This window comes from Episyrphus balteatus, chromosome 2 (genome assembly GCF_945859705.1).
Source record: "Episyrphus balteatus chromosome 2, idEpiBalt1.1, whole genome shotgun sequence".
NCBI classification, from domain to species: Eukaryota; Metazoa; Arthropoda; class Insecta; order Diptera; family Syrphidae; genus Episyrphus; species Episyrphus balteatus.
This window is the reverse complement of record NC_079135.1, coordinates 65609887-65637750: the sequence shown is the minus strand read 5'-3', so window position 1 is coordinate 65637750 and position 27864 is coordinate 65609887. Positions and strand designations below refer to the sequence as shown.

General features: G+C 31.1%; 2 protein-coding genes across 3 annotated transcripts in view; both read left to right on the top strand.

Annotated features, from left to right (window-relative positions):
* The first annotated feature begins 43 nt into the window (after positions 1 to 43).
* On the top strand, positions 44 to 5557 carry LOC129909487 (uncharacterized). The gene is made up of 5 exons (XM_055986564.1): positions 44 to 127; positions 218 to 328; positions 851 to 1200; positions 1430 to 1540; positions 5016 to 5557. The coding sequence occupies exons 1-5, from the start codon at positions 44 to 46 to the stop codon at positions 5179 to 5181; spliced, it is 822 nt and encodes a 273-aa protein (XP_055842539.1). The 3' UTR covers positions 5182 to 5557.
* Positions 5558 to 23275: 17718 nt separating this feature from the next.
* The window catches only part of LOC129908678 (sodium/potassium/calcium exchanger 3), a 41953-nt gene continuing 37364 nt past the window's right edge, over positions 23276 to 27864 (top strand). Inside the window, exon 1 of one of the 2 annotated variants that reach the window (XM_055985349.1) lies at positions 23276 to 23583. In XM_055985349.1, the coding sequence (XP_055841324.1) occupies positions 23541 to 23583 (43 nt within the window). In that variant the 5' untranslated portion in view covers positions 23276 to 23540. The remainder of the gene's footprint in view (positions 23584 to 27864) is intronic. The other variant, XM_055985348.1, reaches the window with a different exon arrangement.

Here is a 27864-nt window from a genome sequence, read left to right as displayed (position 1 = left end):
GAAATTTATGCATTAAAGTGTTAAAGGAATACAAACAACCGAAATGTTGTATATTGGAATTGTAATAGTGTCTTGTATTACGGTCGTGAAGAGTGCGATTTTCTTTCCTTCTAACAGTGCCTATGGTGTAAGTTCAATAAATTGTGAAATTATGTTTTTTTTATAAATTGAAAGTTCGGAATGCAAAGAACCAACAACTTTGGTCTCATACTAATAGATATTCGCTGCACTTGCCGTTCCCTTGGATCTTGGACCACATAGGAATGTTTTTATTTCATACAATTTTGAGGCGAATTACAATTTGCCGGTGAACTGGCAGCTGCCAGCGGTAAGTGGATTTTTAATTATTTTAAAATTTTAAACCAAAAAAAAGACGATGTAGATATTTGTATACATATTTCTAATTTGTATTTTTTTTAATTTGATTTAATGTATTACAACTTTCATTTATGTTAAATTGTTATTATTTTTATTTAATTTAAATAACACATGAAAAATTTTGAAATTTTGTAATTTCTCAATTGTAAGCTCAATTTTAGGCAAAACTAGCTCACCTAAAAAAATCAGCTTGTTACAATTTTGTCCTTGAACAAAATCTATTTATACTAGGCTACACCAAAATATCAAATAAATGAAAAAAAAAAAAAAACGAAAACAGTTTTTGTTAAATTTAATTTTTTTTGTTAAAGCTTATTTTAAAACCAAATCATGAAACGTGTTCAGTTAAATAAATCACAATCACCTCCCTCTCCTTTAGAAAAATGTTAAAAAAAAGTTACTTTTTAATAAGTTAGAGATTAAATATCTACCTATATTAAATTATATTAAGGTTTTTTTTTTTCAATTTTAGTATTTGGAATTTGGAGATACTCGTCGTATTAAAGATTCAAATCGTGATGAATATCTTATGGAAACTAATGCTACAAAAAATGTAAAACACATGAAACTCAAAACAACAAAACAAAATACTCAAAAAAATGTTAAATCTGATAAATTGACTGATCATAACGTCATTGAGGAGAATGTGATAGAAATAACAGAAGCTAGTAATGATTCAATAAGCAGCTCAAATAATGCATCCCTAACTTTAAACGCAACAATCGCTGAAGAAAACGAAAGTGAAAATGATATAAATCGCGAGAGAAGATCATTGCTATCAAGAAGGACTTTCTACAGCATGCTGAAACAAAGACTGGAAATGTGAGTTGACAACATAACAATATATAGCAGAAAATAATATGTACCTACAAATGCACACGAACCTATAAATTTAATTTTATTTAATCTATATAATCTATATTTTTTTTTAAATCACGGTTTGTCAATTTTAAATCTCAAATGTCCATATTAAACATAATTTTAATGAAGAATGAGTTTAAAGTTTTATTTTATTATCAGCTTTAATTTTTGTATTTATTTTGTTGATAAGGCATGGATATAATGGTCAAGGTTGTTTGCTCCGACTGATTTGTGAAACAAACGCTTCTGGAATTGGAGAAATTAATGGATTTTTAGGATCTGTTATGCACATTATATTTGCGTAAGTAATATTATTATTATTATTTATTTTGGTGATTTTTATTAAGTACTAAACTTAATTATTTATTAAATTAATTTTGATAATAAAAAGGACTTTGAAAATAATTTCTGACCTTGGTCATGATTGCTTGTTATACGCTTAAACAGGCCAACGAAAGCTTTTTGTTTTTTTTTTTTTTTGCTTCCAATGACTTTTTAATGCTACAATCATCTTTCTCTATCACATTTTAACCCCAGTTATATGAGTTCATCAGTTCTTTTGATTTTTGATTTACCAACAATTCAGCAAAGATGTACATAATGTAAATTTCAAAGCATTACTATTAGGGATGCAACATCGATGTTTCTTAAGCCGATACATCGACGTTAAATCTAGAAAACATCGACATCGTTCATTTTGTTACTCGTTTTTCTTTTTTTGCATAATAACAGAACTTGAACTTTCAAACTCAATCCTTTTTGTCTAGTGTTCAAAGCTCCAAAGTTTTTTTAATGTTTTCATTCAAAGGACTGTTTCTGTGTGTTCAGAAATCAGAACGCGACCATCAGAGGCGTACGTTGAGTTGCCGGGGCCCCGGGACAATTTTAATTTAAAGGGGCCATTTCGATATAGACATTTTTTTAAAAAGGATATTTATACGCCTTTCTCTTTTTTTTGGGGGCCCCAGAAGTATTATTTGTTGGTCGCTTAGATTATTTTAGTAGCATTTTTTGAGGTCCCTGAGGTAATATTTTTTCTACTTATTTATAATAACAGTTTCCTTCTCTGCATTGTCTCCAGGGGCACCGCCCGCTTGGCCCAATGGTGTGTACGCCTCTGGCGACCATTATTAACATGCTTGTGAGTCCCGTTCAGAGCTCTGAACGTTAAAAAAAAATGATTCCGTTTGATTAGAATTGATGGTATTTATATATAAATAAAAACGAAAATCGTATTAAGAAAATATGTTTCATTTTGTTGATAAATTTGTCTGTTTTGTGGTACCTAAAAATTGAATTCAACTTAGGTTTTTGGGTTTTAAACAGATAAGACATAAATATTTTGTTCTTTAGATACAGTAGATCGTATTTATGTCCAACAAAAATACATCGGGAAAACATCGATGTATCGAAGATAGAACCGATGTTTTTTTTGAAAATAAAACATCAATGTATTCAAACATCGATGTTTTTTTTAACGATGTTGCATCAATAATTACTATAAACACACTTCATAAACCACCACCGAAAAATATATCGGTATCAGCTAAAACCGTGATTATCAGATTTGTCTAATCCCTTGACACCAATAATACCCCAATATAACCTCAATATTAGTTTTAACTACCGATAGTTCGACAATTTGGCAGTATTAGAAAATCTAAATTAAATTGTATAGAGCACGAATTAGACTTTACAAGTTTCCAGCAGAAAATTGAAGAACCAAAAAATCGACGAGTATTGAAAGTGGAGTAATTCCTTGAAAAAAAAAGGATTAGGCTAATCTTCAAGCTAACCAAAATTATGTGTTAAATGCCTCTTTTTTACATTTCAATAGCAAATAAGCTGCCTTATTGCAGTTAATTTATTGATTATTAAATTGATTTTATTATAAAATAATGAGAAATTTTACTTATTTCTTTACTTCAGTTATATCGACTGAATTACCAGCGGTAGAAAAATTCATTTTCAAATTTTGGTCGCAGGTAGCGATTACCAGTTTGAAAAAAGAATTGGGAAACCAGACAGTCGCAACTACTTGGTGTGATCCGTACTTTAAGAAAAAATAACGGGTAGAATCAGAAAACTTATAAAAATTCATCCAAGACCGGGGGATATGCGTTATACAACATATGTATGTAAAATATCCTGTGTGGATGCAAAAAAACAACCAGAAATGCTTTTATTGGACTTCGAAAAAACAGTTAAAATTTGGTTAAAAAGTTGCCGTAAGATACAATACAATATGGTACACTCGGGCGTATGTGTACTTTTTTAAAGCAGCAGTAGAATTGCGACAAAGTTTCAAGTAAACTACGAGTACTTCGAATTTTTCTATTGATTGAAAACTTGTTTTAACTGACACATGAAAATTTTCTTGCTATTTTAAAACATTATCAATCATAAAAAAATGCTGTATAGAAAACTGGAAATATTATTGATATATTTGAACCAATAATGATGTGAAACGTATGTACATATTTTTAATGAGAGGATTTAAATTTTTTGTTTATTTAACTGAAAATTAACAAGTAATAAGTTAGTTTACTTACACATTCTAAATAAATCCTAAATAAGTTTTAGGGATTACAATTTTTGTAGAAAAAAAAAAAAATACGAAATGTATTTCTTATAGAACCCAAATGAGCATAAAACCACTTTTTACAAGATTATCTTTTAAACGGTTAAAGCAATCAATTTGATCCCAAGGAATTTTTTGTAGAACGTTTAAGCCCCTACAAGAATATATCTTGCTAATTTGAAAATAATGAATTTTCAGCGAATTAGAAAATTTTGAAAAGTAAAAAATGTTTTTATATTTTTTTTTTTAATTTGACCTCGAATATCTTTATAATGGTTAGATTAATGAAAAAAGTTAATAAGACCTTATTTGTGGAACAATCTATTTCCTACAAGAATATGTCTTGTGCGTTTGATTATTATAATTTTTCAATTTGTTACACAATTAAGAACAAAAAACGAATTTTTAAAGATTTTCTCGATTTTTGGACCTCAAATATCTATTAAATGGTTAGATAAACGAAAAAAATATATAAAGTATATAGAGCGTTCAATTTCCTACAAGAATATGTAAAAAAATTAGCTAAAAAGTCGATTTTTAAAAAAATAATTTTTTTAGTAGAAGCTTGATTTAAAAATGGAAAATTGCAAAGCGGAGGACCTTCCCATTAATATTAAGAGCTGATATTTGGTGTGTATATTCTAGAGGTGCCTTGAAATTTTTCGGAGTACCAAATCAAAAAAAGGATTTCGATTTTTTGACCCACCCTAATGTATATGCTAAGCTTAAGATTCGTAAAAAATAAAATAAAGACATTAGCCATATTACCAAATGGAAAATATTGTTTTTCTCAAAAACAACTCAATCGATTTTAATATTTGTATAGTATTTTTTGAACAATTTATTACCTGTTTTTTAGATTTATGATATTCTCGTAAACCATTTAACCGATTTTACGAAAATGTTTGCACAAAAACGTTTTAGGAACTTTAATTTATAAATTAAGACAAAATTTCAAAAATATCAATTTTAGGGTTTTTAAAAATATGTAGGTACATAAAGTCCTTACTATTTTCAGTTAAATCATCGAATCCTTTTTAAAAAATGTTTGCTATTAAATTTATCATAAATGACCATCAAGTTAAGGTTTAAAAAAAAAAAAATGATTCATTTTATAAAAATATAAATTTCATAAATAAATAACAACACACAGTTATATCTTTAATTTAATGCTTTATTTATTTTCTATTTACAGACCAAGCTCATCAAAAGATGAACAATTATCAAATGCTTACTATAAAGCCGAGTTTAATGGTCAACAGTCACAGTGTAAAAGATATTGGAAAAAATGTCCACATAATATTTTGGATTTTATATCAACGCCTGTATATGACATAATTAATTCTTTGAAAACACGATAAATAAAACTTAATTAAAAACTTCGGAAAGTATTTGTTATTCATCTTCTAATATATAAAAATCTCGTGTCGCAGTGTTTGTTATCAAACTCCTCCGAAACGGCTGGACCGATTTATATGAAATTTTGTACACATATCGGGTAGGTCTGAGAATCGGCCAACATCTATTTTTCATACACATAAATGGTAAGGTTGGTCCGCCATTAACTTTTTTTTTATTTCTGAGAAAACCTTTTTTTAAATTTTTTTATAATTCACTATTGAAAAATACATATAATTCTTAATTTTAAACATTCTAAGACCAACCAATGTTTTTTAATCGCAATTTGTTGTTGAAAATCAAAGTGTTTTATTATTGTGAAACATTTTTTATATGTTTTTTTTTTTGTTTTTTTCTGTCGAAAAATATGAATGTTTCATCATTGTGATGTCAAATAAATCACATTTAGTGGAAAACGGGGAAGGGTATAGCCCGGCTCACGACAACTTGACTTTGTAAAGCCCGTATCAGGCAGACTCAATACTCAAGTAGGAGCGTATTTTTTCGGGTTTAATTTGACAAATTTTGCTATTGGTTGGTGGTTGATTTATAATGTGGTTGATGTATAATAGAAATGTGAGTATGCAGTTTTATAGCCTTATGGGCTTTATTAACAAATTCAAAAGTCTGGCAGCTTTAAATCGCGGATTGATATGGTTTTCGGGGGGTTAAATAACGCGAGTTTTCCAATCAATGTGATAAGGCTAAATAAGCACAAATTCACTTTCTGAATATAAGCACTTAGGCTCTGTCATTTATCCTCAGCTTGAATATATCAATCTTAACGGTGCGATAGATAGAACTCAAGATATAAGCTGTTTAATAGCCTGTTTTCACTAGAGCCCAAATGAGATAATTACGCAAATTATCTCATTTCGAATGTCGCATCGACAAGTTTGAATTATTCAGGCTTTGGGGAGATGACTAAAATTGGAAATAAATACTAGAAAAGGTGGAACGAAGTCCGCCGGGTCAGCTAGTTTCAATATAAAATTTTAATTTATTTTAATATGATCGTTAATAGAATGATTCTTTAACAAAATATTTTGACTAAGAAAGAAAGTGCATTTAAGAAGTCATTTTGGAACTAGTTTTGGTCAACATGTTTTTTATATACAGAATATAGTCACTTTAAAATAACATTGTTTAATATTATAAATAAAAATTTAATGGTAATTCCATTAGAAAAACTATTTTTGTATTTTTTTAATTTTCCTAAAATTATTTTCTCAAATTAAGAACTTAAAAAGTATAAAAAAAACCAAATACATAACAGTAAGAACGTTCGACCGCTTTGTACCTTTTATGTACCTACTTACTTTTCCTGAAGGATTTATTTTTTAAACTTTTTATAACTACCTATACTTGAACTAGTATCAACGTAATCGATTCGATTGAGTTAAATAACTAATTGCATCTCAAGGAAAGAACGTATTTAGTCTTAAAAAGAAAATACAAACTATAAGAACAAATTGTTCATCCATACAGGAAACCGCATCAGCCTCAATCTTGTCTTACTAAATTTATTTAGTGAGTAAGTATGTACATTGTACATATATGTATCTATTTACAAATTGACTGTTCGAAACGCATATTAGGAATCCAACTGTGATCATCTTGCAAGGCGTACATATTTAATGTCAGCCTGACGTCATTGCAACGACTAAAAGTCTATGCCTTTCAAATACACCGACTCGCCGAGAGCTTTAGTACGTGAAAAAATTGGTTTAATTTATTTCTTTGCTATTGTGTCATGTTTGTTTTTTTTTTTCTTTATTGTTGAGCGTTTTCAATGTGTGACTTTCAATTGCGTTGATATATCCACCATGACAGTCAGGGGTAGCTAACAATAGTGAAACATGACACAATGAAAAAAAAGAAAACTAGATTTTATAGTTCTTTCGACTAGTTCAGACAGATCTGAGACCTAATCAAAACGAGATTCAAAATTATAAGTACAAAGCTGAGGTTTTAGAAAAAAAATTATCAATGAAAACTTACCTAGACGAAATTCGTCTAGGTACCTCTGTACTCTAGAAGACCAATTTATATGCCCTGCATTTGAATTTTGTGTGTGATCCATCGACATTTTCATACTTGCTACGAAATGCTGTTGATATAAAGTCCTTTATTTTGAGGAAATATTTAAACAATATTCGCCTTGCAATATACAAACAATGCAATAAACATTATCAGCTTAACTTTAAGCGAACTTTAAACATTTTTAAGCCATAATATACGAATTTATTATTAATTTGCACATTTAAGAAACTTTGCTTACACAGGGTGTCCCACAGTCACCGCTCAAATATCTAATAACCATGGATTCCTGAGGTAGTTTTAAGTTGAAAAACTTGAGTGACAATTTTCTCGTTTTCGTCTCGTTTTCGAGTTTTATTTTTTTCAAACTACGTCGGATTCGAAAGATTATTTTTACAACCAATCAAGAATTTATTAGTTTTAGTTTGTCCCAAAACTTTTTTTCTGCTGACAACCATTTCTCCGCAATTTTGCATCAAACCCAATTTTCTTGGTTTTTTAAGTTGTTTTTTACACTTTCATATAATTTAAGTCAAAAAAAACACCTCGGTTATTATTAAAGCCCAGTTTATTTTCTAAAAAAAAAGTTTTTTTTTTCATAAAAAAGACTACTGAAAGTAATTTAAAAAAATAAACAAACTGAGTGAATTAAAAATTTTTTTTTTTCAAATAAAAAACTAATTCTCTAGTTCTAGTAGTAAATTTACTAGATCATTTGTCAATTTCAACAGCAAAAACAATTTAGTTTGACCTAAGTCACCACTTTAACAACGCTCCTTGATCGATTTCACTTAAAAAAGTAAAAATTTAATTTTAATTTTATTTTCGCGATTTCACTATAATTTTCATGAAAAAGTCTTACCTTAACCTAAATAAATAAAATGCACGACTGGGTCGCACGTACTTGCTCTTGTAGTTCACAGTATCTTTATCTTAAATATCTATTGGAAATTTAAGATTTTGTAGAAAAAAATCAAAAGTTTGAAAATTAACCCTTAAACCCCTAAGACCGTCTACAGATGGTCTTCGCTTAAATCCAATTGTCTTATAACTGAATAATTTTTCCGCTCCCACCTCGAAAGAAGTTTTATGCAGATTGAATTTATCTCTACAACAGTACCAGTTTGAAGCCTATGGGTAGAATATTTCTATAGATATAGTCAATTCTATCAAGAATTTGATGCGAAAAGGTGTAAAAATTAATTAGAAAATTTGGTCAAATTAAATTATTAAATAAAATATTTTCCAATAGTTCAATCAACACGGGAATTTTTTGGTAAATAATGAGGTATAATATTTTCCTATATTGTTTTTATTTGATTTGTGAAACACAAAATTTTTGTGAAAATCGAATTTTTGTGAAGACCGTCTGTAGACGGTCTTAGTGGCTAAGAAATGAAAAATTGTCCAAAATTATCCACCAAAGTCTTATTGGTTCTTAGTTATTTTGTCAGTGTTATTTTGTTTTGTTTACCAGAATCAAAAGTTTTTATGCTTTTTTTGCAGTAAATAATAATGTCTCGTCGGAGTGATAGAAACAAGGCTTGTGATAGGTGGAAAAAAGTAAATCTATCTGCCTTCAATGATGAAAAAATTGCAGATGTGAATTCGAAGATTATAACAAAGTTTTCAAAAAACACATTGGAGATTTGGACTATAGTTGTGATGAGCTTCCACCTGAAGACAGGAATTATTCGTGACTGCTTGCAGCTCAAAGACACTTCGTCATTTGTGCTGTTAATTTGTCTTAGAATGTGAGCAACCTCAGCTTGAATTTGATTGACGCATTACCACAAGTGTCAAGAGGAGTTGTAAAAAAAAGTTACACACGATGAAGCTCTAATCGAGCTTACTTTATCAGAGCAACAACCAGATGTGGCAACTCTGTTTGAGCCGAAAAAGGACTCCGTCCCCGTTAACTACTGAAGAAGCTTCAGGACCCTCAACTATGCCATCAGCTGGTGGCTTATATGGAGCTGGTTAGTATTGCACACATAAGAAAATATGCATGTGCAAGAGTAACAACAAGATGTGGCAACGCCGGTTGAGTCAAAAATATTGCTCGGTCATCGTTGCCTGCCGAAGAAGGTTCAAGCTTTTCAATTATGACATCAGCTGGTCGCTTCAATGGAGGAATGAAGTTACGTTTAGGGGGAAAGCTGATTTTCCGCCTGAAATAAAAAAAAAACTTCAAAACCTTTTAAGTTTTTCTCATATTTCTCCACCGACACGGTCTAATAGATTTGATATCCCTCGTAACAATTCGGGATGATATAAAAAAAAAGTCTTAACAAAATTCCAGGTTGATAAACACGGACTCCGAAGGTATATTTGAGTTTTGATTAGTATGTCGATTTTTCCTTATTGCAACATCGAAGCATTGGAGCGAATATGGGTTTCGGCTTATATCTGACTGTTTATCAAAAAACAAATTTGAGCAAATTCACAAAATATTATATCGTTCAACGACAAGTTTTAACTTGTAAAGAAAGGTGATGTGGGGTAAGATGGGGAACGAAAAAAATTTGTACATTGTATAAAATGTCCAAAACACACATTTTGTACCAAATGCAATAAGCATTAGTGTTTTTTTCAAGATTAAAGAGCTTTTTATAACATTTCTTAGAAAATAATTTGTAATTTTGAAATGAATAAAACATTTATTTTGGATTTGAATCATTTGTTAATTGTCATATTTTCTTAGTAGTTAACCACTAAGACCGTCTACAGACGGTCTTCCGTTTTTTCCACCTGGCGCTTCCAGGTGACATTTTTTGGATAAACGGACTTCATATTCGTATTTTTCAGCCTAAAATCATATAAGAATCAAAATTCCTACAATAAAATATCTTATATTTTAATGTCAGTGGTTTAAGGGTTAAATTAAAAATTTCTTTTTTTAAAAATGTTTTCAAAAATATTTTTTTTTTAACATTTTATACTCAATGATCTCTGTAAATTTTAAATAAAATAACTAATGCTTTGATAAAATATATAAATTTAAAAAATATGTCAATTTTTGAAAAACGGCAACGCCAAATTTCCGTTCTCCGCATTTTTTGAGAAAAACTAAAAACGCAGTTTTGTTAGAATCAATAAGAGTATTCCGCACACCAAATTTGATCAGAATCGTTAGAGCCGTTTTCGAGAAATTTGCATATGGGAAAACGTTATATGGGAGGTATGCGTTAAAATGGAGATATTAAAAAAATAAAAAAAAAGGGTCTAGGGAATTACGTACAAATCATCTGTACCAAGTTTCAAGCAAATCCATCCATCCGTTTAGGCCCTAGCTCGATGTATAGATGGACGCACAGACCGACACGGACGGCATGACGAAAACCACTTTTTTGATCTTCTTCATCATCGTAATGTTGGTTTTGATTAAAACCTCGATTTTTACTTGCGATATAGGTACTATTTATCAAGTTATGCATTCGTACAAAAAAAAAAAGTTGAGATAACATTTTTCCATGACATTACGATGATAGACAATGCGAAAAAAGTGGGTCCCGGAAGTCCGTCTGTCCGTCTGTCTGTCAGTCTGTCAGTCTGTCAGTCTGTCAGTCTGTCAGTCTGTCAGTCTGTCAGTCTGTCAGTCTGTCAGTCTGTCAGTCTGTCAGTCTGTCAGTCTGTCAGTCTGTCAGTCTGTCAGTCTGTCAGTCTGTCAGTCTGTCAGTCTGTCAGTCTGTCAGTCTGTCAGTCTGTCAGTCTGTCAGTCTGTCAGTCTGTCAGTCTGTCAGTCTGTCAGTCTGTCAGTCTGTCAGTCTGTCAGTCTGTCAGTCTGTCAGTCTGTCAGTCTGTCAGTCTGTCAGTCTGTCAGTCTGTCAGTCTGTCAGTCTGTCAGTCTGTCAGTCTGTCAGTCTGTCAGTCTTTAAGTCTGTCAGTCTGTCAGTCTGTCAGTCTGTCAGTCTGTCAGTCTGTCAGTCTGTCAGTCTGTCAGTCTGTCAGTCTGTCAGTCTGTCAGTCTGTCAGTCTGTCAGTCTGTCAGTCTGTCAGTCTGTCAGTCTGTCAGTCTGTCAGTCTGTCAGTCTGTCAGTCTGTCTGTCTGTCTGTATAAGGAACTAGAGCCTAAACGGATGGACCGATTGACTTCAAACTTGCTATGTAGCAGTTTTTGGAGACTCTCCAGAGGGGTTTTTGGAATTAATTTTTTTGGACCAAAAATAACGGTACCTGTCATACAAAAATTTCGGAAAAGTTTAATTTCACGAAAACGGCTCCAACGATTTTGTTAAAAAAATTCAAATAATAGTTTTTAAACAAGATCTATCTTTTGAAGAAAAAATTTTTTTTTGAAAATCATTATTAACGGTACCTGCCATAGGACCGCTTTTTTCAAATCGGATTTTCTGCAAAACTACTTATTGTATTTCAACGAAATTTTTTATACAAAAGCATTTATACAATTTAAATATAAGCCAAAAATAAAATTTTGAAAAAAATAATTTTTGGATTTTTAAAAAAATTTTCAAAATTTTTTTTTGAAAAATCAAATTTTGTCGTGGCAAAATCGCATCGTCACCTCCTCGCGGTGCCCGCTGGATATCCAACTAACGACGAGCGTTGGATCCATTCGATCCACGAGCTGAGTCACCTGAGTTATCTTTTCAGGAACTAGGAGCAAAAGAACAGAAATATCGCTCTGAATGCACCAGCTCACAATTAAATCCAAGAGCGTCTGACACATATTGTGCGGCACACTGGTCAGCGTCTGTACCCTGTGGGGCGGCTGAATATAAACTATGGATAGAAGTAACTGAACTTCTTCCATAGTACTTCTATTTATAGTACGAATACTAAGTTAAAAAAATTATGGCAATGAACAAAACGACTAGATTAAATACCCCAGGTGGCACTCCAGTGAAACTGGTAAATCCACTCTCTTACGAGGTCGGTCCTATGGATTCTGGGGAGGACCAATTATTGCTTAAAAATATTGAGAGACGGAGTTCAAAGATGCAAAGAACTCCCCCAAACAAATTAACTTCAGGGGTTACATCATCGACAACCTCAAACAATACTACAGATGTTAAAAACATCAGCGAAAAAGGAACCAAGATCAATGAAGAGATCGACATCACAGATCAACAGAGTTCCATCGAAGAAAAAGAGAAAGACCAATCAAAAAACTACTTTGATGAATGGCAAATTGAAATAGCGACAAGAAAACAACTTGAAGTTCTAGTTCAAAGTCTTCAGCTACAAGTGAAAAAACTCGAAGAGAAAGTTTCTTTGCTTAGCAAGAAAGATGCAGAGTCCACGCTTCAGTTAAGTCCAAGATATATGGAACCTGAATATCAAACTGATGAAGAAGAACTCTTGTTCGAAACTGAGAAAAAGAAAAATAAGCGTATCACAAAGAAACGTAAAGCAACAGGTAGTCCCGAGATTTGTTTAAGAAATCAGAAAAGCTCTGAAGCTGTAAATAATAAAGAGTTGATTACAGAAACTAAAAAAGTGAATAATGCGGTAGCTGATGCTAAATCAAAATCTCACGCTAAAGGCAGCAAAAAAATTACACCACCACCAATTATGATCTCAGGATTTCCAATTTTTGGAGATCTCAAGAAAATAATAGAAAAATGTACTAAAAAAGCTTGCAAATACACATCGTACAACAAAGACAACTGGAAAGTCATAGTCGAAGAAGCCGACGAGTATAGATCTGTCACTGAAGAACTGAGCAAACACAAAATTCAATGGCACTCATACGAGAACAAAGCTACAAGGCCAATAAAAGTAATAGCCAGAGGTCTTCATTCCTCGTGCTCTCCCGAGGAAGTAGTGGAAGATCTTGTACAAAAAGGCTTCCAAGCTCTAGATGCAGTCAATCTATTTAAGAATGAGACAATAAAAAACTCCTCTGGAGAATCGACGACAAGTAAGAGGTTACTACCTTTATTCATGCTAACTTTTGATAGTAAACAAAGTGTCAAGGAGATTTATAAAATAAGATCAATCTTGGGCATAGCTGTTAAAATTGAACCACTCCGAAAATCTAAAGTTGTTCCGCAGTGCAAACGTTGCCAAGCTTTTGGTCATACCCAAAAATACTGCAACCGCGAGTTTGCTTGTGTAAAGTGCGAAGGAAAACATGCAACTAAAAATTGTCCGATGAGCAAAGATCAGAAAGCAAAATGTGTGAACTGCCAGGGTAATCACCCGGCAAGCTATAGAGGCTGCCCAGTTGCCAAAAAATTCCAAGAGTTCAGAAGCAAAAATACATCTGCTAGAGACAAACCCAGAAACACAGTAAATACCGATTTAACTGCTGAAAACAATACTAAGAATGAACCGCCTAAAAAAGCTGTTCAAAGTAAAAGCGATGAAAATAAAGCCTATTCTCAGATTCTAAAAAATGTGCGGAAGAATGAAGAGACTTCCATAAAAGAAATGCTACACCTCATTCTTCAAAGAATTGATAAACAGGATTTGAATATCAAACAGTTAAGCGAAAAAGTCGCTATTAAAAAACAATGATGGACAGAACACTTAAAATCGCTACATGGAATGCAAACGGTCTTTTACAACACTTATCCGAATTAAAAATCTTTTTAGATCTAGAACATATAGATATTTGCCTGGTGTCCGAAACTCACTTCTCCAATGGGCAAAGTCTAGATAATGTAATAGAAAACTATTCATGTTACCACGCTCCACATCCAGCTGACAAGGCAAGAGGTGGATCGGCGATTCTTATAAAAGAAAGCTTAAAACATTATGAAGAAACCAAGCTTACTAATGAAAATATGCAAGTAACAACTATTAGTATTGGTATGAAAAAGAAAGAGTTTAAGATAGCAGCTATATACTGCCCACCAAGGCACTCCCCGACAGAAGATGACTATACAGATCTATTAAATCTTCTTGGGCATAACTTTCTTGTTGGTGGAGACTTCAATGCGAAACACACCCATTGGGGTTCAAGACTTATATCAACAAAAGGCAAAAGACTTTTCCAAGCAGGCCGTAAATACAATTGCGAATTCTATTCCTCCAGGTCGCCTACTTACTGGCCTTCCGATACTAACAAAATACCAGATCTTATTGACTTTTTCGTAGCTAAAGGAATCAAACGAAATCACATTAGTGTCGAAGGTAATTATGACTTGTCATCAGATCATACTCCAGTGATTCTAACACTAAGTGAATCGGAAGTAATAGAAAAAAGTAATCCAAAGCTTGTAAATAAGAAAACAAACTGGAGTGATTTTAGAGAAAGGCTTTTAAGTTTTATAAATTTAAGATCTCCCATGGATACAATCGAGCAAATTGACCATGAAGTGGAACAATTTATTGCTGATGTGCAACAGGCCGCTGAAGAAAGTACTCCAACATTTTCTAATAGAAGACAAAATGAAATAAAATATCCTTTAGAGATAAGAGAGTTGATAATAGAGAAAAGAAGAGCTCGAAGAAAATGGCAAAATACTAGATTTCCAGATGATAAAACAACGTTTAACCGTATAAGCAACAATCTTAAAAAACAAATTTATAAATTCAAAAATGATTCACTCAGTACATTCCTAAAGAATTTGACGACTGATGCTTCAACCGATTTTTCGCTATGGAAAGCAGCCAAGCGCCTGAAAAGACCGCAGTTACTAAACTCTCCCTTGAAATCTCAAGATGGGAAATGGATCGGTAACCCAAAAGAAAAAGCTAACCTTTTCGCGGAGCATCTTGCGAATGTTTTTAAGCCATACCCAACAAACGCGGCTGAAAATAGCTTACAGTTAGTTGATAAGATAGATGAAAGTGAAATACCAATTGTAAGATTAAAAGAAATAAAAAGTATGTGTTTACATCAACTATCAAATAAAAAATCACCAGGTTACGATCTAATTACTGCTCAGGTTATGAAAGAAATGCCTTTGAAAGCCTTCATAAAACTCCAATATATAATAAATGCATGCCTTAAGCAACGGTATGTCCCACACCATTGGAAAATTGCTGAAGTTATTGTCATACCTAAGCAAGGTAAGCCACCTACAGAAGTGACGTCTTACAGACCAATATCGCTTATACCAATTATGGCAAAAGTTTTTGAAAAACTGCTTCTGAAGAGACTTAGCAAAATTATAGAAGAAAGAAGGTTAATCCCAAATCATCAGTTTGGCTTTAGAAATAAACATTCCACGATAGACCAAGTTCATAGAATAACGGATGTAATAGAAAAAGCATTAGAAGAAAAACAAGTATGTTCAGCTATTTTCTTAGATGTTGCTCAAGCCTTTGACAAGGTTTGGCATGAGGGACTTGAGTACAAACTGCAAAGGGATCTTCCCAGACAGTACTATGAAATATTAAAATCGTACATCTAAGACCGATTGTTTAGAGTAAGGTACGATCAAGAATATTCGGAATTGAAGAAAATAGAAGCCGGTGTACCACAAGGAAGTGTCCTAGGTCCTACCCTGTATTTACTATACACAAGGGATATCCCAGTTGGGAATCACACCACAATGGCTACTTTTGCAGATGATACCGCAATTTTGGTACCCGACAAATGTGTCTCTAGGGGAGCAGTAAAGCTGCAATATGCCGTCGACACAGTCAGAGATTGGACCGAAAAATGGCGTATGAAACTCAATGATACAAAATCTTCACATATCAAGGGGCACGGTAGTGCCCAGCCAAGTTCTCTAGCAACTTTGGCACTACACCCTTATTTACAGGAAACAACTCAGGCCATTTTCGACCCCCCTCTAACTTCCACACCAAAGATGCTAGAAATTTCAAACTCACTACATTTGTTGAGCTCGTAAAAACCAAACTCCTCACAAAATTTCAGCCTCCTACGATGAGTAGTTTCTGAGATATAGGGCTTCAAAAATCGCAAAAACCGTAACTGACTCACTGACTCACTGACTCACTGACTCACTGACTCACTGACAGATCATCAAAATTATGGAGAACTTCCCGATATCGTAGAAACTTGAAATTTTACACGGTGATAGGACTTGTGGTGTATACAAAGGAAAAAATCGAAAATTTGAGATTTTCAATTCAGGGGGCGTGGCATCCGCCCATTTCCGCTGAATTTTCATCATATATTATAGAGCACTTCTGATTATCGTAGAATCTTGAAATTTGGTAGAATAGTAGAGCTGGTAGTTAATACAAAGGAAAAAATTTAAAACTTGAGAATTTCAGCCAGGGGGCGCACAGTGGAACGTCTAGTACAAAATTCCGGACATTGGGTGAAATTTTTTTTTTCATTCTTGTAAATATTTTTTGTTTGTTAATCATAGAAAATTGTCCCTTCTTTCATAATTCACAAGTTATTTTTATCAAAATGTTTTGGTTTCCAAAATACAGAGTCTCAAGTGGGGACTATTTCACAAGAAAAAAAAGATGTTTTTCTTAGAAATTTTCATACTCTTATATCTGGCTCATTTTTTAAGATATCTTCTTGAAATACATTTTGTTGAAAAGATACTGATATCTAAAATATATATTTAAGAAAAAAATCCTAAAATTATATTTCTAAATAATTCTAAAACACGTTTTTCTATAACCCTTTTTGAAAATTTCTCTTCAACTTTGAAAATGCTTTTAAAAATATGCTTACATATGCCCGCTCTCTTAGTAGTCTAGAATGAAAGCTTAATAGTTTGTGTGTAATATTTTAAAACATTTGGATCCGACCGAATCCGACCCCGTTTTTTAGAGCACCATCTACCCTTTAGGTAGTATTTTTTTATTTATTTTTTTTATTTTTTCCTATCTGTAAAGGGGAGGGTTGGTGTTATTTGGCTAGCTTAAAGTGTTATGGGGTAGTTTAAACCAAGAATATAACTACTGAATACATAACGTAAGGCAGATTGACCAAAAAAATAAAGAAAGAGTTACTCACTCACAAACAATTAATTTTTAAGGTTTTTTAAAGAGTAAAGCACTGTCAGAGCGATCAACGAATGAACGAACTGATGTAATTTTTTATGCTTATGTATTTTCTTACAAAATCTGGATAATAAAGTAAGAATCTAACTAAAGTTTAAATTTAAAAAAAAAATATATGTTTCAATTTCTAAAGCGAAACGGAAATTTGTATAAAAAAAACAGCAGAACGAAAAATTTTGTTATGCTTTTCGTTTCACAGCGCACGAGATAGACAAACGATATTATTAAATGTACTTGAATACTTGGAAAGTTTTCAATAATGTTTCACTAATGTTTTTTCAGGTAAAATTCCTTGGTCCAAAAGAATTTTGCACCTTGTGAATTTTAATTTCTTCAAAATTATTTTCAAGTTTTAATTTATTGACATTATTTAATTTTGACTTTCGTTGCTGACTTTGGAGGCTTAGAAACATTTTCGTTTCGGTTCAGCAGCGTACTAGGTTAGCTTAAAATAATGTCATGGCTTCGAAATAAAATTTGTCTTGCAAACAATTTGTTCTCTGAATTGTTTCTTATTTAAGAAAATAAAATGTATTTTTTTTTTTGGTTTTTTGAAAAATTTAAACTCCAGTTTTTTGTTAAGAAATTTGTTCTAAAAAAATGTACAATTTCATTTGTTCGTTCATTTGATCATTCGTTGGTCGCTCTTATGTACATTGTACATTTTAATTTGCAATTTTAGCTACTTGTCTTTCATATTTAGCTGTACATAGCTTTATGATTTGTTGATAAATAATTTTAGTGTATAAGTAGGTAGGTATATCGTATTTTGTTTGCTTTTTTTTTATGAATCCATCATTTTCTTTTAAATTATTAAGTTGACAATATTTATATTTTATCATATTTTTTATGTTTATGTTGGTATGTTCATAATAATACCAATTCATTTTAAAATAACACATATTTACATAAGATAATCCTTTTTAAGCTATTTTTTATTCATAATAATTTTTTTTGCAAATAATCGGTATTTTAAAAGACTGTTAACAAAATGTGTAAACGCTTTTTTTTACTTAATAAATAAGACAATAACGTAAAGTATTAATTTTATGTGTAGTAAAATAAGGATTTGGTAGTTTTTGTATGTTAACAGCTATTTTAAGTAAAAAAAAATTAAAGAACTAAACATTTTTTGTGATTTTTTATTGGATTCAATTCTGTGATTTTCAAGAAGCAATATAGCAAAAACCGTTTTAGGATCCGTTCATTAGATCAGAAGTTACAGTCCCATGACCACTTTTTCATAGTTTCGATCCACTGTGGGGCGTGGCAACCGCCCATTTCCGTTGAATTTTCATAAATTATTATAGAGCACTTCTGATTGTCGTAGAATCTTGAAATTTGGTAGAATGGTAGAACTGGTAAGTTATACAAAGGAAAAAATTTAAAATTTGAGAATTTCAGCCAGGGGGCGTGGCAACCACCCATTTCCGCTGAATTTTCATAAATTATTATAGAGCACTTCTGATTGTCGTAGAATCTTGAAATTTGGTAGAATAGTAGAGCTGGTAGTTCATACAAAGGAAAAAATTTAAAACTTGAGAATTTCAGCCAGGGGGCGTGGCAACCGCCCATTTCCGCTGAGTTTTCATAAATTATTATAGAGCACTTCTGATTGTCGTAGAATCTTGAAATTTGGTAGAATGGTAGAGCTGGTAGTTTATACAAAGGAAAAAATTTTAAATTTGAGAATTTCAGGCAGGGGGCGTGGCAACCACCCATTTTCACTGAATTTTCATCAAATATAGAGATTTTATATTCTACAGCCATACCTTGCAAAAAGTAGTGAAATCACAACAAAAACATTACTGTTAAAAAAAGAGCCAAGTTCTCCTATGTTGAAATTATGCTGGCACAAAAAGTACTGAGATGTAAAAGTGTACCAAGTTCTAAAGTTTGGGTTCAAATTCGTATCAATAAAATTTTGATTGTTTACTTGGCAATTTTTGAAATAACTTTAAAAATCGATAATTAAGATAAATTGTCAAGAGAACAATCAAAATTTTATTGATACGAATTTGAACCCAAACTTTAGAACTTGGTACACTTTTACATCTCAGTACTTTTTGTGCCAGCATAATTTCAACATAGGAGAACTTGGCTCTTTTTTTAACAGTAATGTTTTTGTTGTGATAAACTTTACAAATAAAAAGATAAACAATATTCCAATATTCATTAATAATCAAGCTGTACCTTACGCCAATACGGCCAAATACCTTGGAATGACTTTGGATGCAAAGCTAAAGTGGAAAGAGCACATCAAAAAGAAAAGAGAAGAACTAAACTTGAAATATAGAAAAATGTACTGGTTACTTGGTAACAACTCTGATTTATCAACCCAAAACAAAATAATGCTGTATAATCAAGTACTAAAGCCTGTTTGGACCTATGGTATCCAATTATGGGGCTGTACAAAGAAAACAAATACCGAAATCATCCAAAAATTCCAAAACAAAGTCCTTCGTGGAATAGTTAATGCACCTTGGTACATAAGAAATAGCGATCTACATCGTGACCTACAAATAGAAACGGTTACAGAAGTTGTTAAAAAATACGCTGTATCGCATAATCAGAGACTGCAAAGTCATACCAATTCTGAAATGGTGTCCGTCTTAAATACAAGAAACCATGTTCGGAGATTAAGAAGAACCAAGCCTCATGAGCTTATGGTCTAAAAAAAACATGGGAAAGTATTAAAAGTTTAAACTTCCCCCAAAGTGATTTTACAAAGTTAAGAAAGAAAAATCTGATGTCGATCTCTCAAGATTGGTCCTGATAAAGAGGTGGTTTTAGTGGTTAAGAGTCCCACACTACTTGGTGTCGAATACTGCCAAGTGTCTTTTGAAGATTTCCACCCGTCAAAAAAAAAAAAAAAAAAAAATTTCGAAAACGGGACATTGAATTTTTTTGAAATTTTGTTTTTAGATGTTGATTAGTTATTTCTACAAAATGGCATACCAGTTTTATTTTTAAACTTTTTTTTCAAAAAATTATTTATAAAAAATTAGTTTTTTAAAAAACGGCTCTAACGATTTTGAAAATTTTTTTTCTAAAAATGCACCTTAATATATCAAATACAACTGCATACTTGTTTTGTGGGGCGATTTGATTTCAGATATTGTTTTATTTTTTGAAAAATGAATTTTTTTTGTTTTTTTTTTTTTGTTTTTATATACCTACATTTCCCAAGTTTTTATATAAAAAGTCTTAAATATTTAAGCAACTTGAACTCTAAGAGCAAGTTCGTGCGACCCAGTCGTGCATTTTATTTTTTTCTACACGAAACCAATACTTGCCCTATAGAGCAAGTAAAAAAAAGTGTTTTTTGGGTCTTATATAAGTATTTTCAAATTTGTAAATTTTACATTACAAATGGACTCTATTTTCGCGTAACGTTGTGCACTGTTAAAAAATTGGGCGTATGTTCAACGAAAATTTGGGTTACATATTAGGCAACACCAAAATTTTATTTAAATTTAAAACATTGAATGTATTACATTTTTAAGCCTAACACAAGATTTATTGAATTATAATATTTTTTTACTAAAGATCAAGGACGTTTTCCTAAATTTTAAGTTTCAGTTTATTTCTTTCTTTTGTATTATTTTAAGTATTTTCTTATACTTTTTATTTTAAAAAGCCTAGTACGGAGCTGAAACGAAACGAAAAAACTTAAAATTTTCAAACTACACAACATTTGAGGCGCAGTGGGGTATGCGTAATATTTTTTTTTTCTAAAAAATTAATGAAACTTTTGTTGGCCTTTGTAATCAACTATACTTAGGATGACGAAAATAAATGGTGTTTTGGCCTTACTTTGCTTGGGTCGAACCATAGGGATAAATTAACGATTTTAACGCTGAACAAAAAAATATTTTTTGTGGTTTTAGAGGGGAATGAAAAATAATGCTTCTATAATTTTTAAACTAACGGTAGGATAGTGAAAATAAAAATTGGGCTATCCTGGACTAACCTCGGACAAACAAATCACGTCTTCAAACAAACGATTTTTTCACAGGAAAAAAATCATAATTTTTTTGGTTTCGGATATGAAAAAGAGTTTTTTCTTGTATCTTTTGAAAAAATGGTTGAAAAATTGGATATCCTGGGTTCCAATTCCTCAAGAGTGAATACCTCTGTGTACAAGAAAAAAACGTGTAAATTGCCTTAGAAACAAGGCAGAGAAAAACTCACACAGAAAAACTAACTCTTGCGGGATTGGGCCCCTGAATCACAGTGCATAACAAAAAATTTTTACAATGAATAAAAAGAAGTATTATTTGTGACTTTTGAAGTAAAAAAAATAGTTCCGTTATAATTTTAGGACTAAGGGTGGGCTAGCGCGAAAAATCTTGCGCTATCCTGGGCTTACCTTGGACAATCGAACCAGAAAGGTTTGTAAAAATTAGCATTTGGGAGCGCCAACTTTAAATAGACTATTATAAGTGAATACTTTCTGTTTCTTAGAGCATATTTTTAGCACATATTTTTCGGTTTTAAGTGCATGAAAACACTAGTCGTATTTATGGGTAATAATATCCCAGTTAACTTCCTTTCTGTAAAAACTAAATATCCAAAAACGATCTGTCACAGCCTTATAGTTCTTAACATTACCAATAGAATCTTAAACCATCTTTGTGGGACTAATGGTTTCCAAGATCTTTTTTAGATTTTGTCAGTTTCGTTGAAATCGATTATTTCTTTCAATACCCTTTGTTATAAAAAGACTACAAAATTCGGATAGTGCAAAAACTGTCAAGAACAGTTTTTCCATTTTTTGACAATAATGCTTTCGAATCTCGAACACTTAGTGCTAAAACTGTGCCAAAACTCCTAAACTGTTTACTGTAAACTGTACGTTAACCTATAGCCACCTCAAATAATGTTCTTTTAAACTCACGGAAACAAACTAGGAAATAATAGATTTTATTTGAAAAAAAAACTATGAGCTCATTATTTAAAATAATTAGTTTTTGCTGAAACTTAAAAAAATGCATTTAACTTAGTTTTGCAATGTTATAAAAAATTCAAAAAATAACCGTTGCTAATTTAAAACTTCAGTTAAGATTTTGTTGGTTGAATTATTCTTAATAAAGCGTAAAGATTTTGTTTAAGTTGAAATTAAAAACCATATATGGTTCGGTATCGTATACAATTAGCAGAAAAAAGATGATTGATTCACTATTCAGCTAATGATCTTATCTGATTGATTTAAGCATAGCATACTTGATTCAAATTTTATTAAATGTAAGTTCAAAATGGACTGCAAAATTTGTTTGAGTCGTTCGTAAAACAGAAAGTGTTAAATTGATTTCCAGTTCTGCGTTACTCATGTATAAAGCTTATGTCTCTAGCTTATCAGAAAAGAAGTTAAAATCGACTACAAAATTACACTTAGCTTAATGTACATTAGTAAATTTTAAGTTGACATGTAGTCTTGACCTCATCAAGAAGAGTGTTTAAAAATGATTCCCAAATTTAACCTCAAAAATCTTATGGACAGTTTCAAAGTGATTCTAAATTAGTTTCAAGCCAATTGCAAACTAGTTACAATTTCATTGTTTATTTTTTAAGAAACAAAATTAGTAAATTAAAAATAACCCACTTATCTCAAAGCTTATATAGATTTGTATCTATCTGTCGAAACAGAATAGAAACTTTCGTAAAGAAACGTAATAAAATGCGAGCAAAACGGAAATGTAAGCTTTGTATTTTCTTGCATCCGTTTTCAATTCTTAAAATAAATTTTTCCTGTGTCCCTTTTGCCAGAGTCGTTCAAAATAAATGTTGTCTTAAAAGAATGTAGTTTATAATTAGATATGTTTACTTATGTGTATATTTACAATCGATGTAAATTTAATATTGGCTCATAATATTTTTTTTTCTTTTTCTTTTCCATTTTCTAAAAGTAACTTGTGGTCTTATCAAAAAGAAACCAACAACAACTATTTCTTTTTATCAATTTATTCAATTTAGGTTGACCAACCCCGGTGTCTGTCAAAACGATGATCTTAATTAAGCCAAAGTATACTGACGGTATACGGACATTGTATAAAAGCCGGACTCACTATACAACATCTGTAAAATACAATTGCTCGCGATGCTTTTTCCTACTCCATTGCAGTCGTTAGTCGTTATTTTTACCATCCATTATTCGAACGACTATAGATACGGTAGCATCGTCGTTGTAGTCGTCGCTTTCGTCGGAAAAAAGTTTTATAAAAACAAGATCCATTCAATAAAATAATATACAACAATAAAAAAAAAAAAACTAAATACATTATATACATAAAAGTAAATTAAACAAAAAACAAACGATTCACCTAGCAATTTTTTGAGAATTTGGTTGCCGCAGTTCAGTAGTGGCCACCGTATGACAAACATGGAAGACTATTGGGGTCTCAGTAGAACCACTGGTATATACATAGATATTTTTTTTTCTGTTTTATTTTATTCAATATGTAGTTTGTTTTATTTTCTTTTTTGAAATTTACGTTAAAATCGGTTGTACTCAGTCATTCGTGAAATTCGTGTGAAAAATTAACGGAAAAAGGTGCAAAATTATGTGATTGACTCCATTGATTGATTTCAAAGTGGTTCGAGTATTAGCTATTCCAAAATTTAAAAAAATACTTTCATAATAAAAAATAAAAAAATACATTCATAATAAAGATTTTATTTTCCAAGCCAAAAATACAATAAACATGAAATAAATGAACTGAACATGCACTCGAAAATAATATTTATACAAATGCAAACGAAAAGCGAAAAATGGTGGTCTCGGTAATGATAATTTATCATTATCATTTTATTCGTTCTTTGTGATTAAATAAGCGAAAAGAAAAGGACAAGATGACACGAGACGTAAACGTCAAAAAAGAGAAGCATTCGATTCGATTATTAAATTAAAGTGAACTGAATTACTGTGATTGATATCCCCACATACTGTATACCGCTCACGTTATTGTTCATGCTCATCTCACTTGTATTGGTGTTTTGTTGTTATTTTCAATGTATATCGCTCCAAGAGCATCTTTCTTTGACAAACAAATATCACATCCCCTTACCCCTATTTTGACAGTTTTTTTTTTAAAGTTTTTTTTAATTTTAGTATGCGCAAGTGTTTGTGTAGCGAGATATAATCTTTTCCTCGTAAGCTGTATGGGCAAAAAGCGAAATTAATAAAAGAAAAGGAAAGATATTATTTCGGTATTATGTTTTCTTTTTATTTTGAGGTTGAGGGATGAGATGTGAAAGGAATGAATGATGTATAAATCAGATCACCCTCCCAAGCCAAGACATCAACCAAGTACACATCAACAACACCATTCCTTCCCTAAGTGGCGGACAATAATAGTAGATATAATAATAATAATAAAAATAATAATGCTGTGCATATTTACATTCATAAAGAGAAGAGTATTTCTCTACATTTCGCTCTAAGTATGTGCAAGCAATTTAAAATGAAGAATACAATAAAACGATGTTTTAAAATGATCATTCTTGAGAGGAAATAAAAATTGCGTGTAATCCGCCTGTGGTGTTCAATATAGATGTACATCATAACATAAATTATTATGCAAATAGACTATGGAAATGTGTGTATAGTGTGTTAACTAATATTTCAAAAATGAAATTCAAATATACTCTACGGATATTCTGCGGGAATTCATGAGTATTACGCATGTAAGTATTGGTGTTTCAAAGGATATGCGAGGAAAAATGTAAGTAGAAAATATGTTTTTAGTATGTTTATAAACTTGCCTTTTCATGATTTAAATGATAGTATTTTGAATAATGTCGAAAACCTATGCGTATGTTTGCACATGAGGCCCTCTGTTTCATCAATAAAATGCTTCAGTTATGCTTTTAGCCAACTATAAATATTTTTCTTCGAATTTGTGTTTTCTGATATTAAACTTAAAGAGAACTATAAAAGAACAAACAATTTTGTTAACATTTTTTGTAAGGTTCATCTGAAGTTAATTTATAATAAGAATATATTATTTTGCAGATTGCTCTATAAACAAATATTTTTCGCAAAAAATTAAGTAACGAAAGTTACTAACTGGAATTAATTTAAGTTAGATCGCGTTATAAAAACAATTTTATCTCCTTCCTTTCGACCAACTGGTCTCAAATTATTCAATTAATCTGTTTAAGATATTTGCTAGTATGTATTGTATATGGATTTAGAAACAAAAATAAATTTTGGGTTATAAATTAAATCAATAAAAATAAATTTATAAACACGAATTTTAATCAGTGACTTACGTTTTTCAAAATTGTGACTTTTACCTACTCTTGTGTTTCATTTTTATCTTTGGGTTTTATGGGGTCAAACTAAGTCTTGAACTATTTATAAAATAATAAAATTTATTCAATTATTTATAATTTGATAAATTATTCAAGTTCTTAAAATTGATTAGGAAATTGTACTATGTATTAGTTTCATAAATTTATTATCAAACTACCAAAACTCGGATTGGATTGTTTTTTTTTTTTTGTGGAAGTAAAGTAGCTGTAACAAATTAATAAGAATAATAATCATTTGATGCTTTTGTTTGTTATTAAATCTTTTGATAGCACATTAAAATCCTAATCAGAAAATTAAAATTTAAAGAAGTAGGTATATGTATTTCAAATACTTTTGGGTTCACATAAATCGATATACATACATACTACTTAACAAACATGCAGTAGTTTGCTACATTACTATTAGGCTTTGAAACAATAGTGGCGTAAGCCATAAAATTCAGTTTTGAGGAACGAGAGATTTAAGAAACAGGGTTTTTTAAAACAACAATTTTTTCAGTGTAGATAGATGTATAAATCTATTTTTTTCTTAAAATGGATATATTAAGAAACCCATTTTTATGAAAAACTCATTTTAGAAAAAAAAGTGGCTTACGCCACTATTGTTCTCATAGCCTCATATTTGGTCCAGCGAAAAATTACAACTAGTTTATATACTTTGCTTAGTTTTTGAAGTTTTTGTTAGAATGGCTTAAAATGTTTGATATTGTTTTACTTTAATAGGCCAGTCATTATGTCGGAAAAAACGGCTTAGAAATGCAAAATGACCGAGAAAGCTAAATTTTGGATATGTTGTAGAGGATGCTTAAAAAAGCTTAACTTGAAGTTTTCGACCAAGATTTCCTATGAGCTTTTTCCGCCATTTTGAAAAAAGGATAAAATTGGTTTTTTGACAATAACTCGGCTATCTTTTGTGGGCAATTCATTTTTCCCCTTTCATATACCTTGTAAAATTTTCGCATCTCGTCAGATAGCCGAGTTATTGTCAAAAAACCAATTTTATCCTTTTTTTCAAAATGGCGGAAAAAGCTCATAGGAAATCATGGTCGAAAACTTCAATTTTATTTTATTTTTATTTCGTTAAATACTAACGGTACAGATTATACAGATTTAAGATTAACATTTAACATTGGATAAAAAATTAATTTTTAACGATATTGATTGAAAAACATATTCCTTATACTCTGTGATTTAACAATATCATTACAGGAATTAATAAGAACATAGTTTTTATTAAATACATTAATTAACAGATTGAGAGGACTATAAGCGCCATAGTTTGATCTACTAAAGATGTTACAAAGTGACATTTGTCTTCTTACACTATAACGACTTACTGTAAAATTCAATCGGGAAAGGACCGATGGTGTTGAAATCGAACCATTAATTATTCCTATGATAAAACAGAACTGTAAATACTCTCTATGAGCAAAAAGAGATGGCAGATTTATAAGTTGTAATCTATGAGAGTAAGGTGGTATTACAATTCTATCTGACCAGGGAAGGAAACGTAGACAAAATCTCATAAACCTTCTTTGAACGGATTCTAATCTGTTGATATGAGTCGCGTAATAAGGTGCCCATACAACACACGCATATTCAAGAATTGATCTCACAAACGAAACGTAGAGGGTTTTAAGGACATAAGGGTCATGAAATTCACGAGTAAAACGTTTAATAAAGCCAAGTGCCTTATTAGCCCTTTTTATTATATAATTAAAATGATCGATAAATGAAAGCCTTGAGTCTAGTACTACTCCAAGATCGGTAAAGCTAGACAAAATACATAAATCAGAGGAATTAAAGTTATATTTATGGACAAACCAGTTATTCTTACGCGTAAAACACATTGACTTGCACTTCTCAACATTTAAAAAAAGACGATTATTATTGCACCATTCCCAAAATCTTTTCAAGTCATCTTGTAAAAGTTCACAGTCTAATATTGAGTTAATTTTTCGAAAAATTTTCACGTCATCAGCATAAATAAGAGACATAGAGTTTTTTAAGACAAGTTAAGCTTTTTTAAGCATCCTCTACAACATATCCAAAATTTAGCTTTCTCGGTCATTTTGCATTTCCAAATGTATATAATGACTGGCCTATAACTTATTATTTGCATTGGATTTATTTAAAAAAAATGTAACTTAAATTTTGATAAAAAAAAGTAATTACATTCAAAACGGAGAAACCACTGTTTTGGCATATTTTGTATGTTTAACAACTGGCGTTTTTATTTTTTTTTAGCTCAGAACAGAATCTGAACATTTCGAGCGTAGACTGAATATCTTCTGAACAAAGCGTGTTCTGAACCCTCAGAATTATTTTTGAAGCACACCTGGGCCTCTAAAATCCATTCTTCCATAAATAAAGCAAAATTA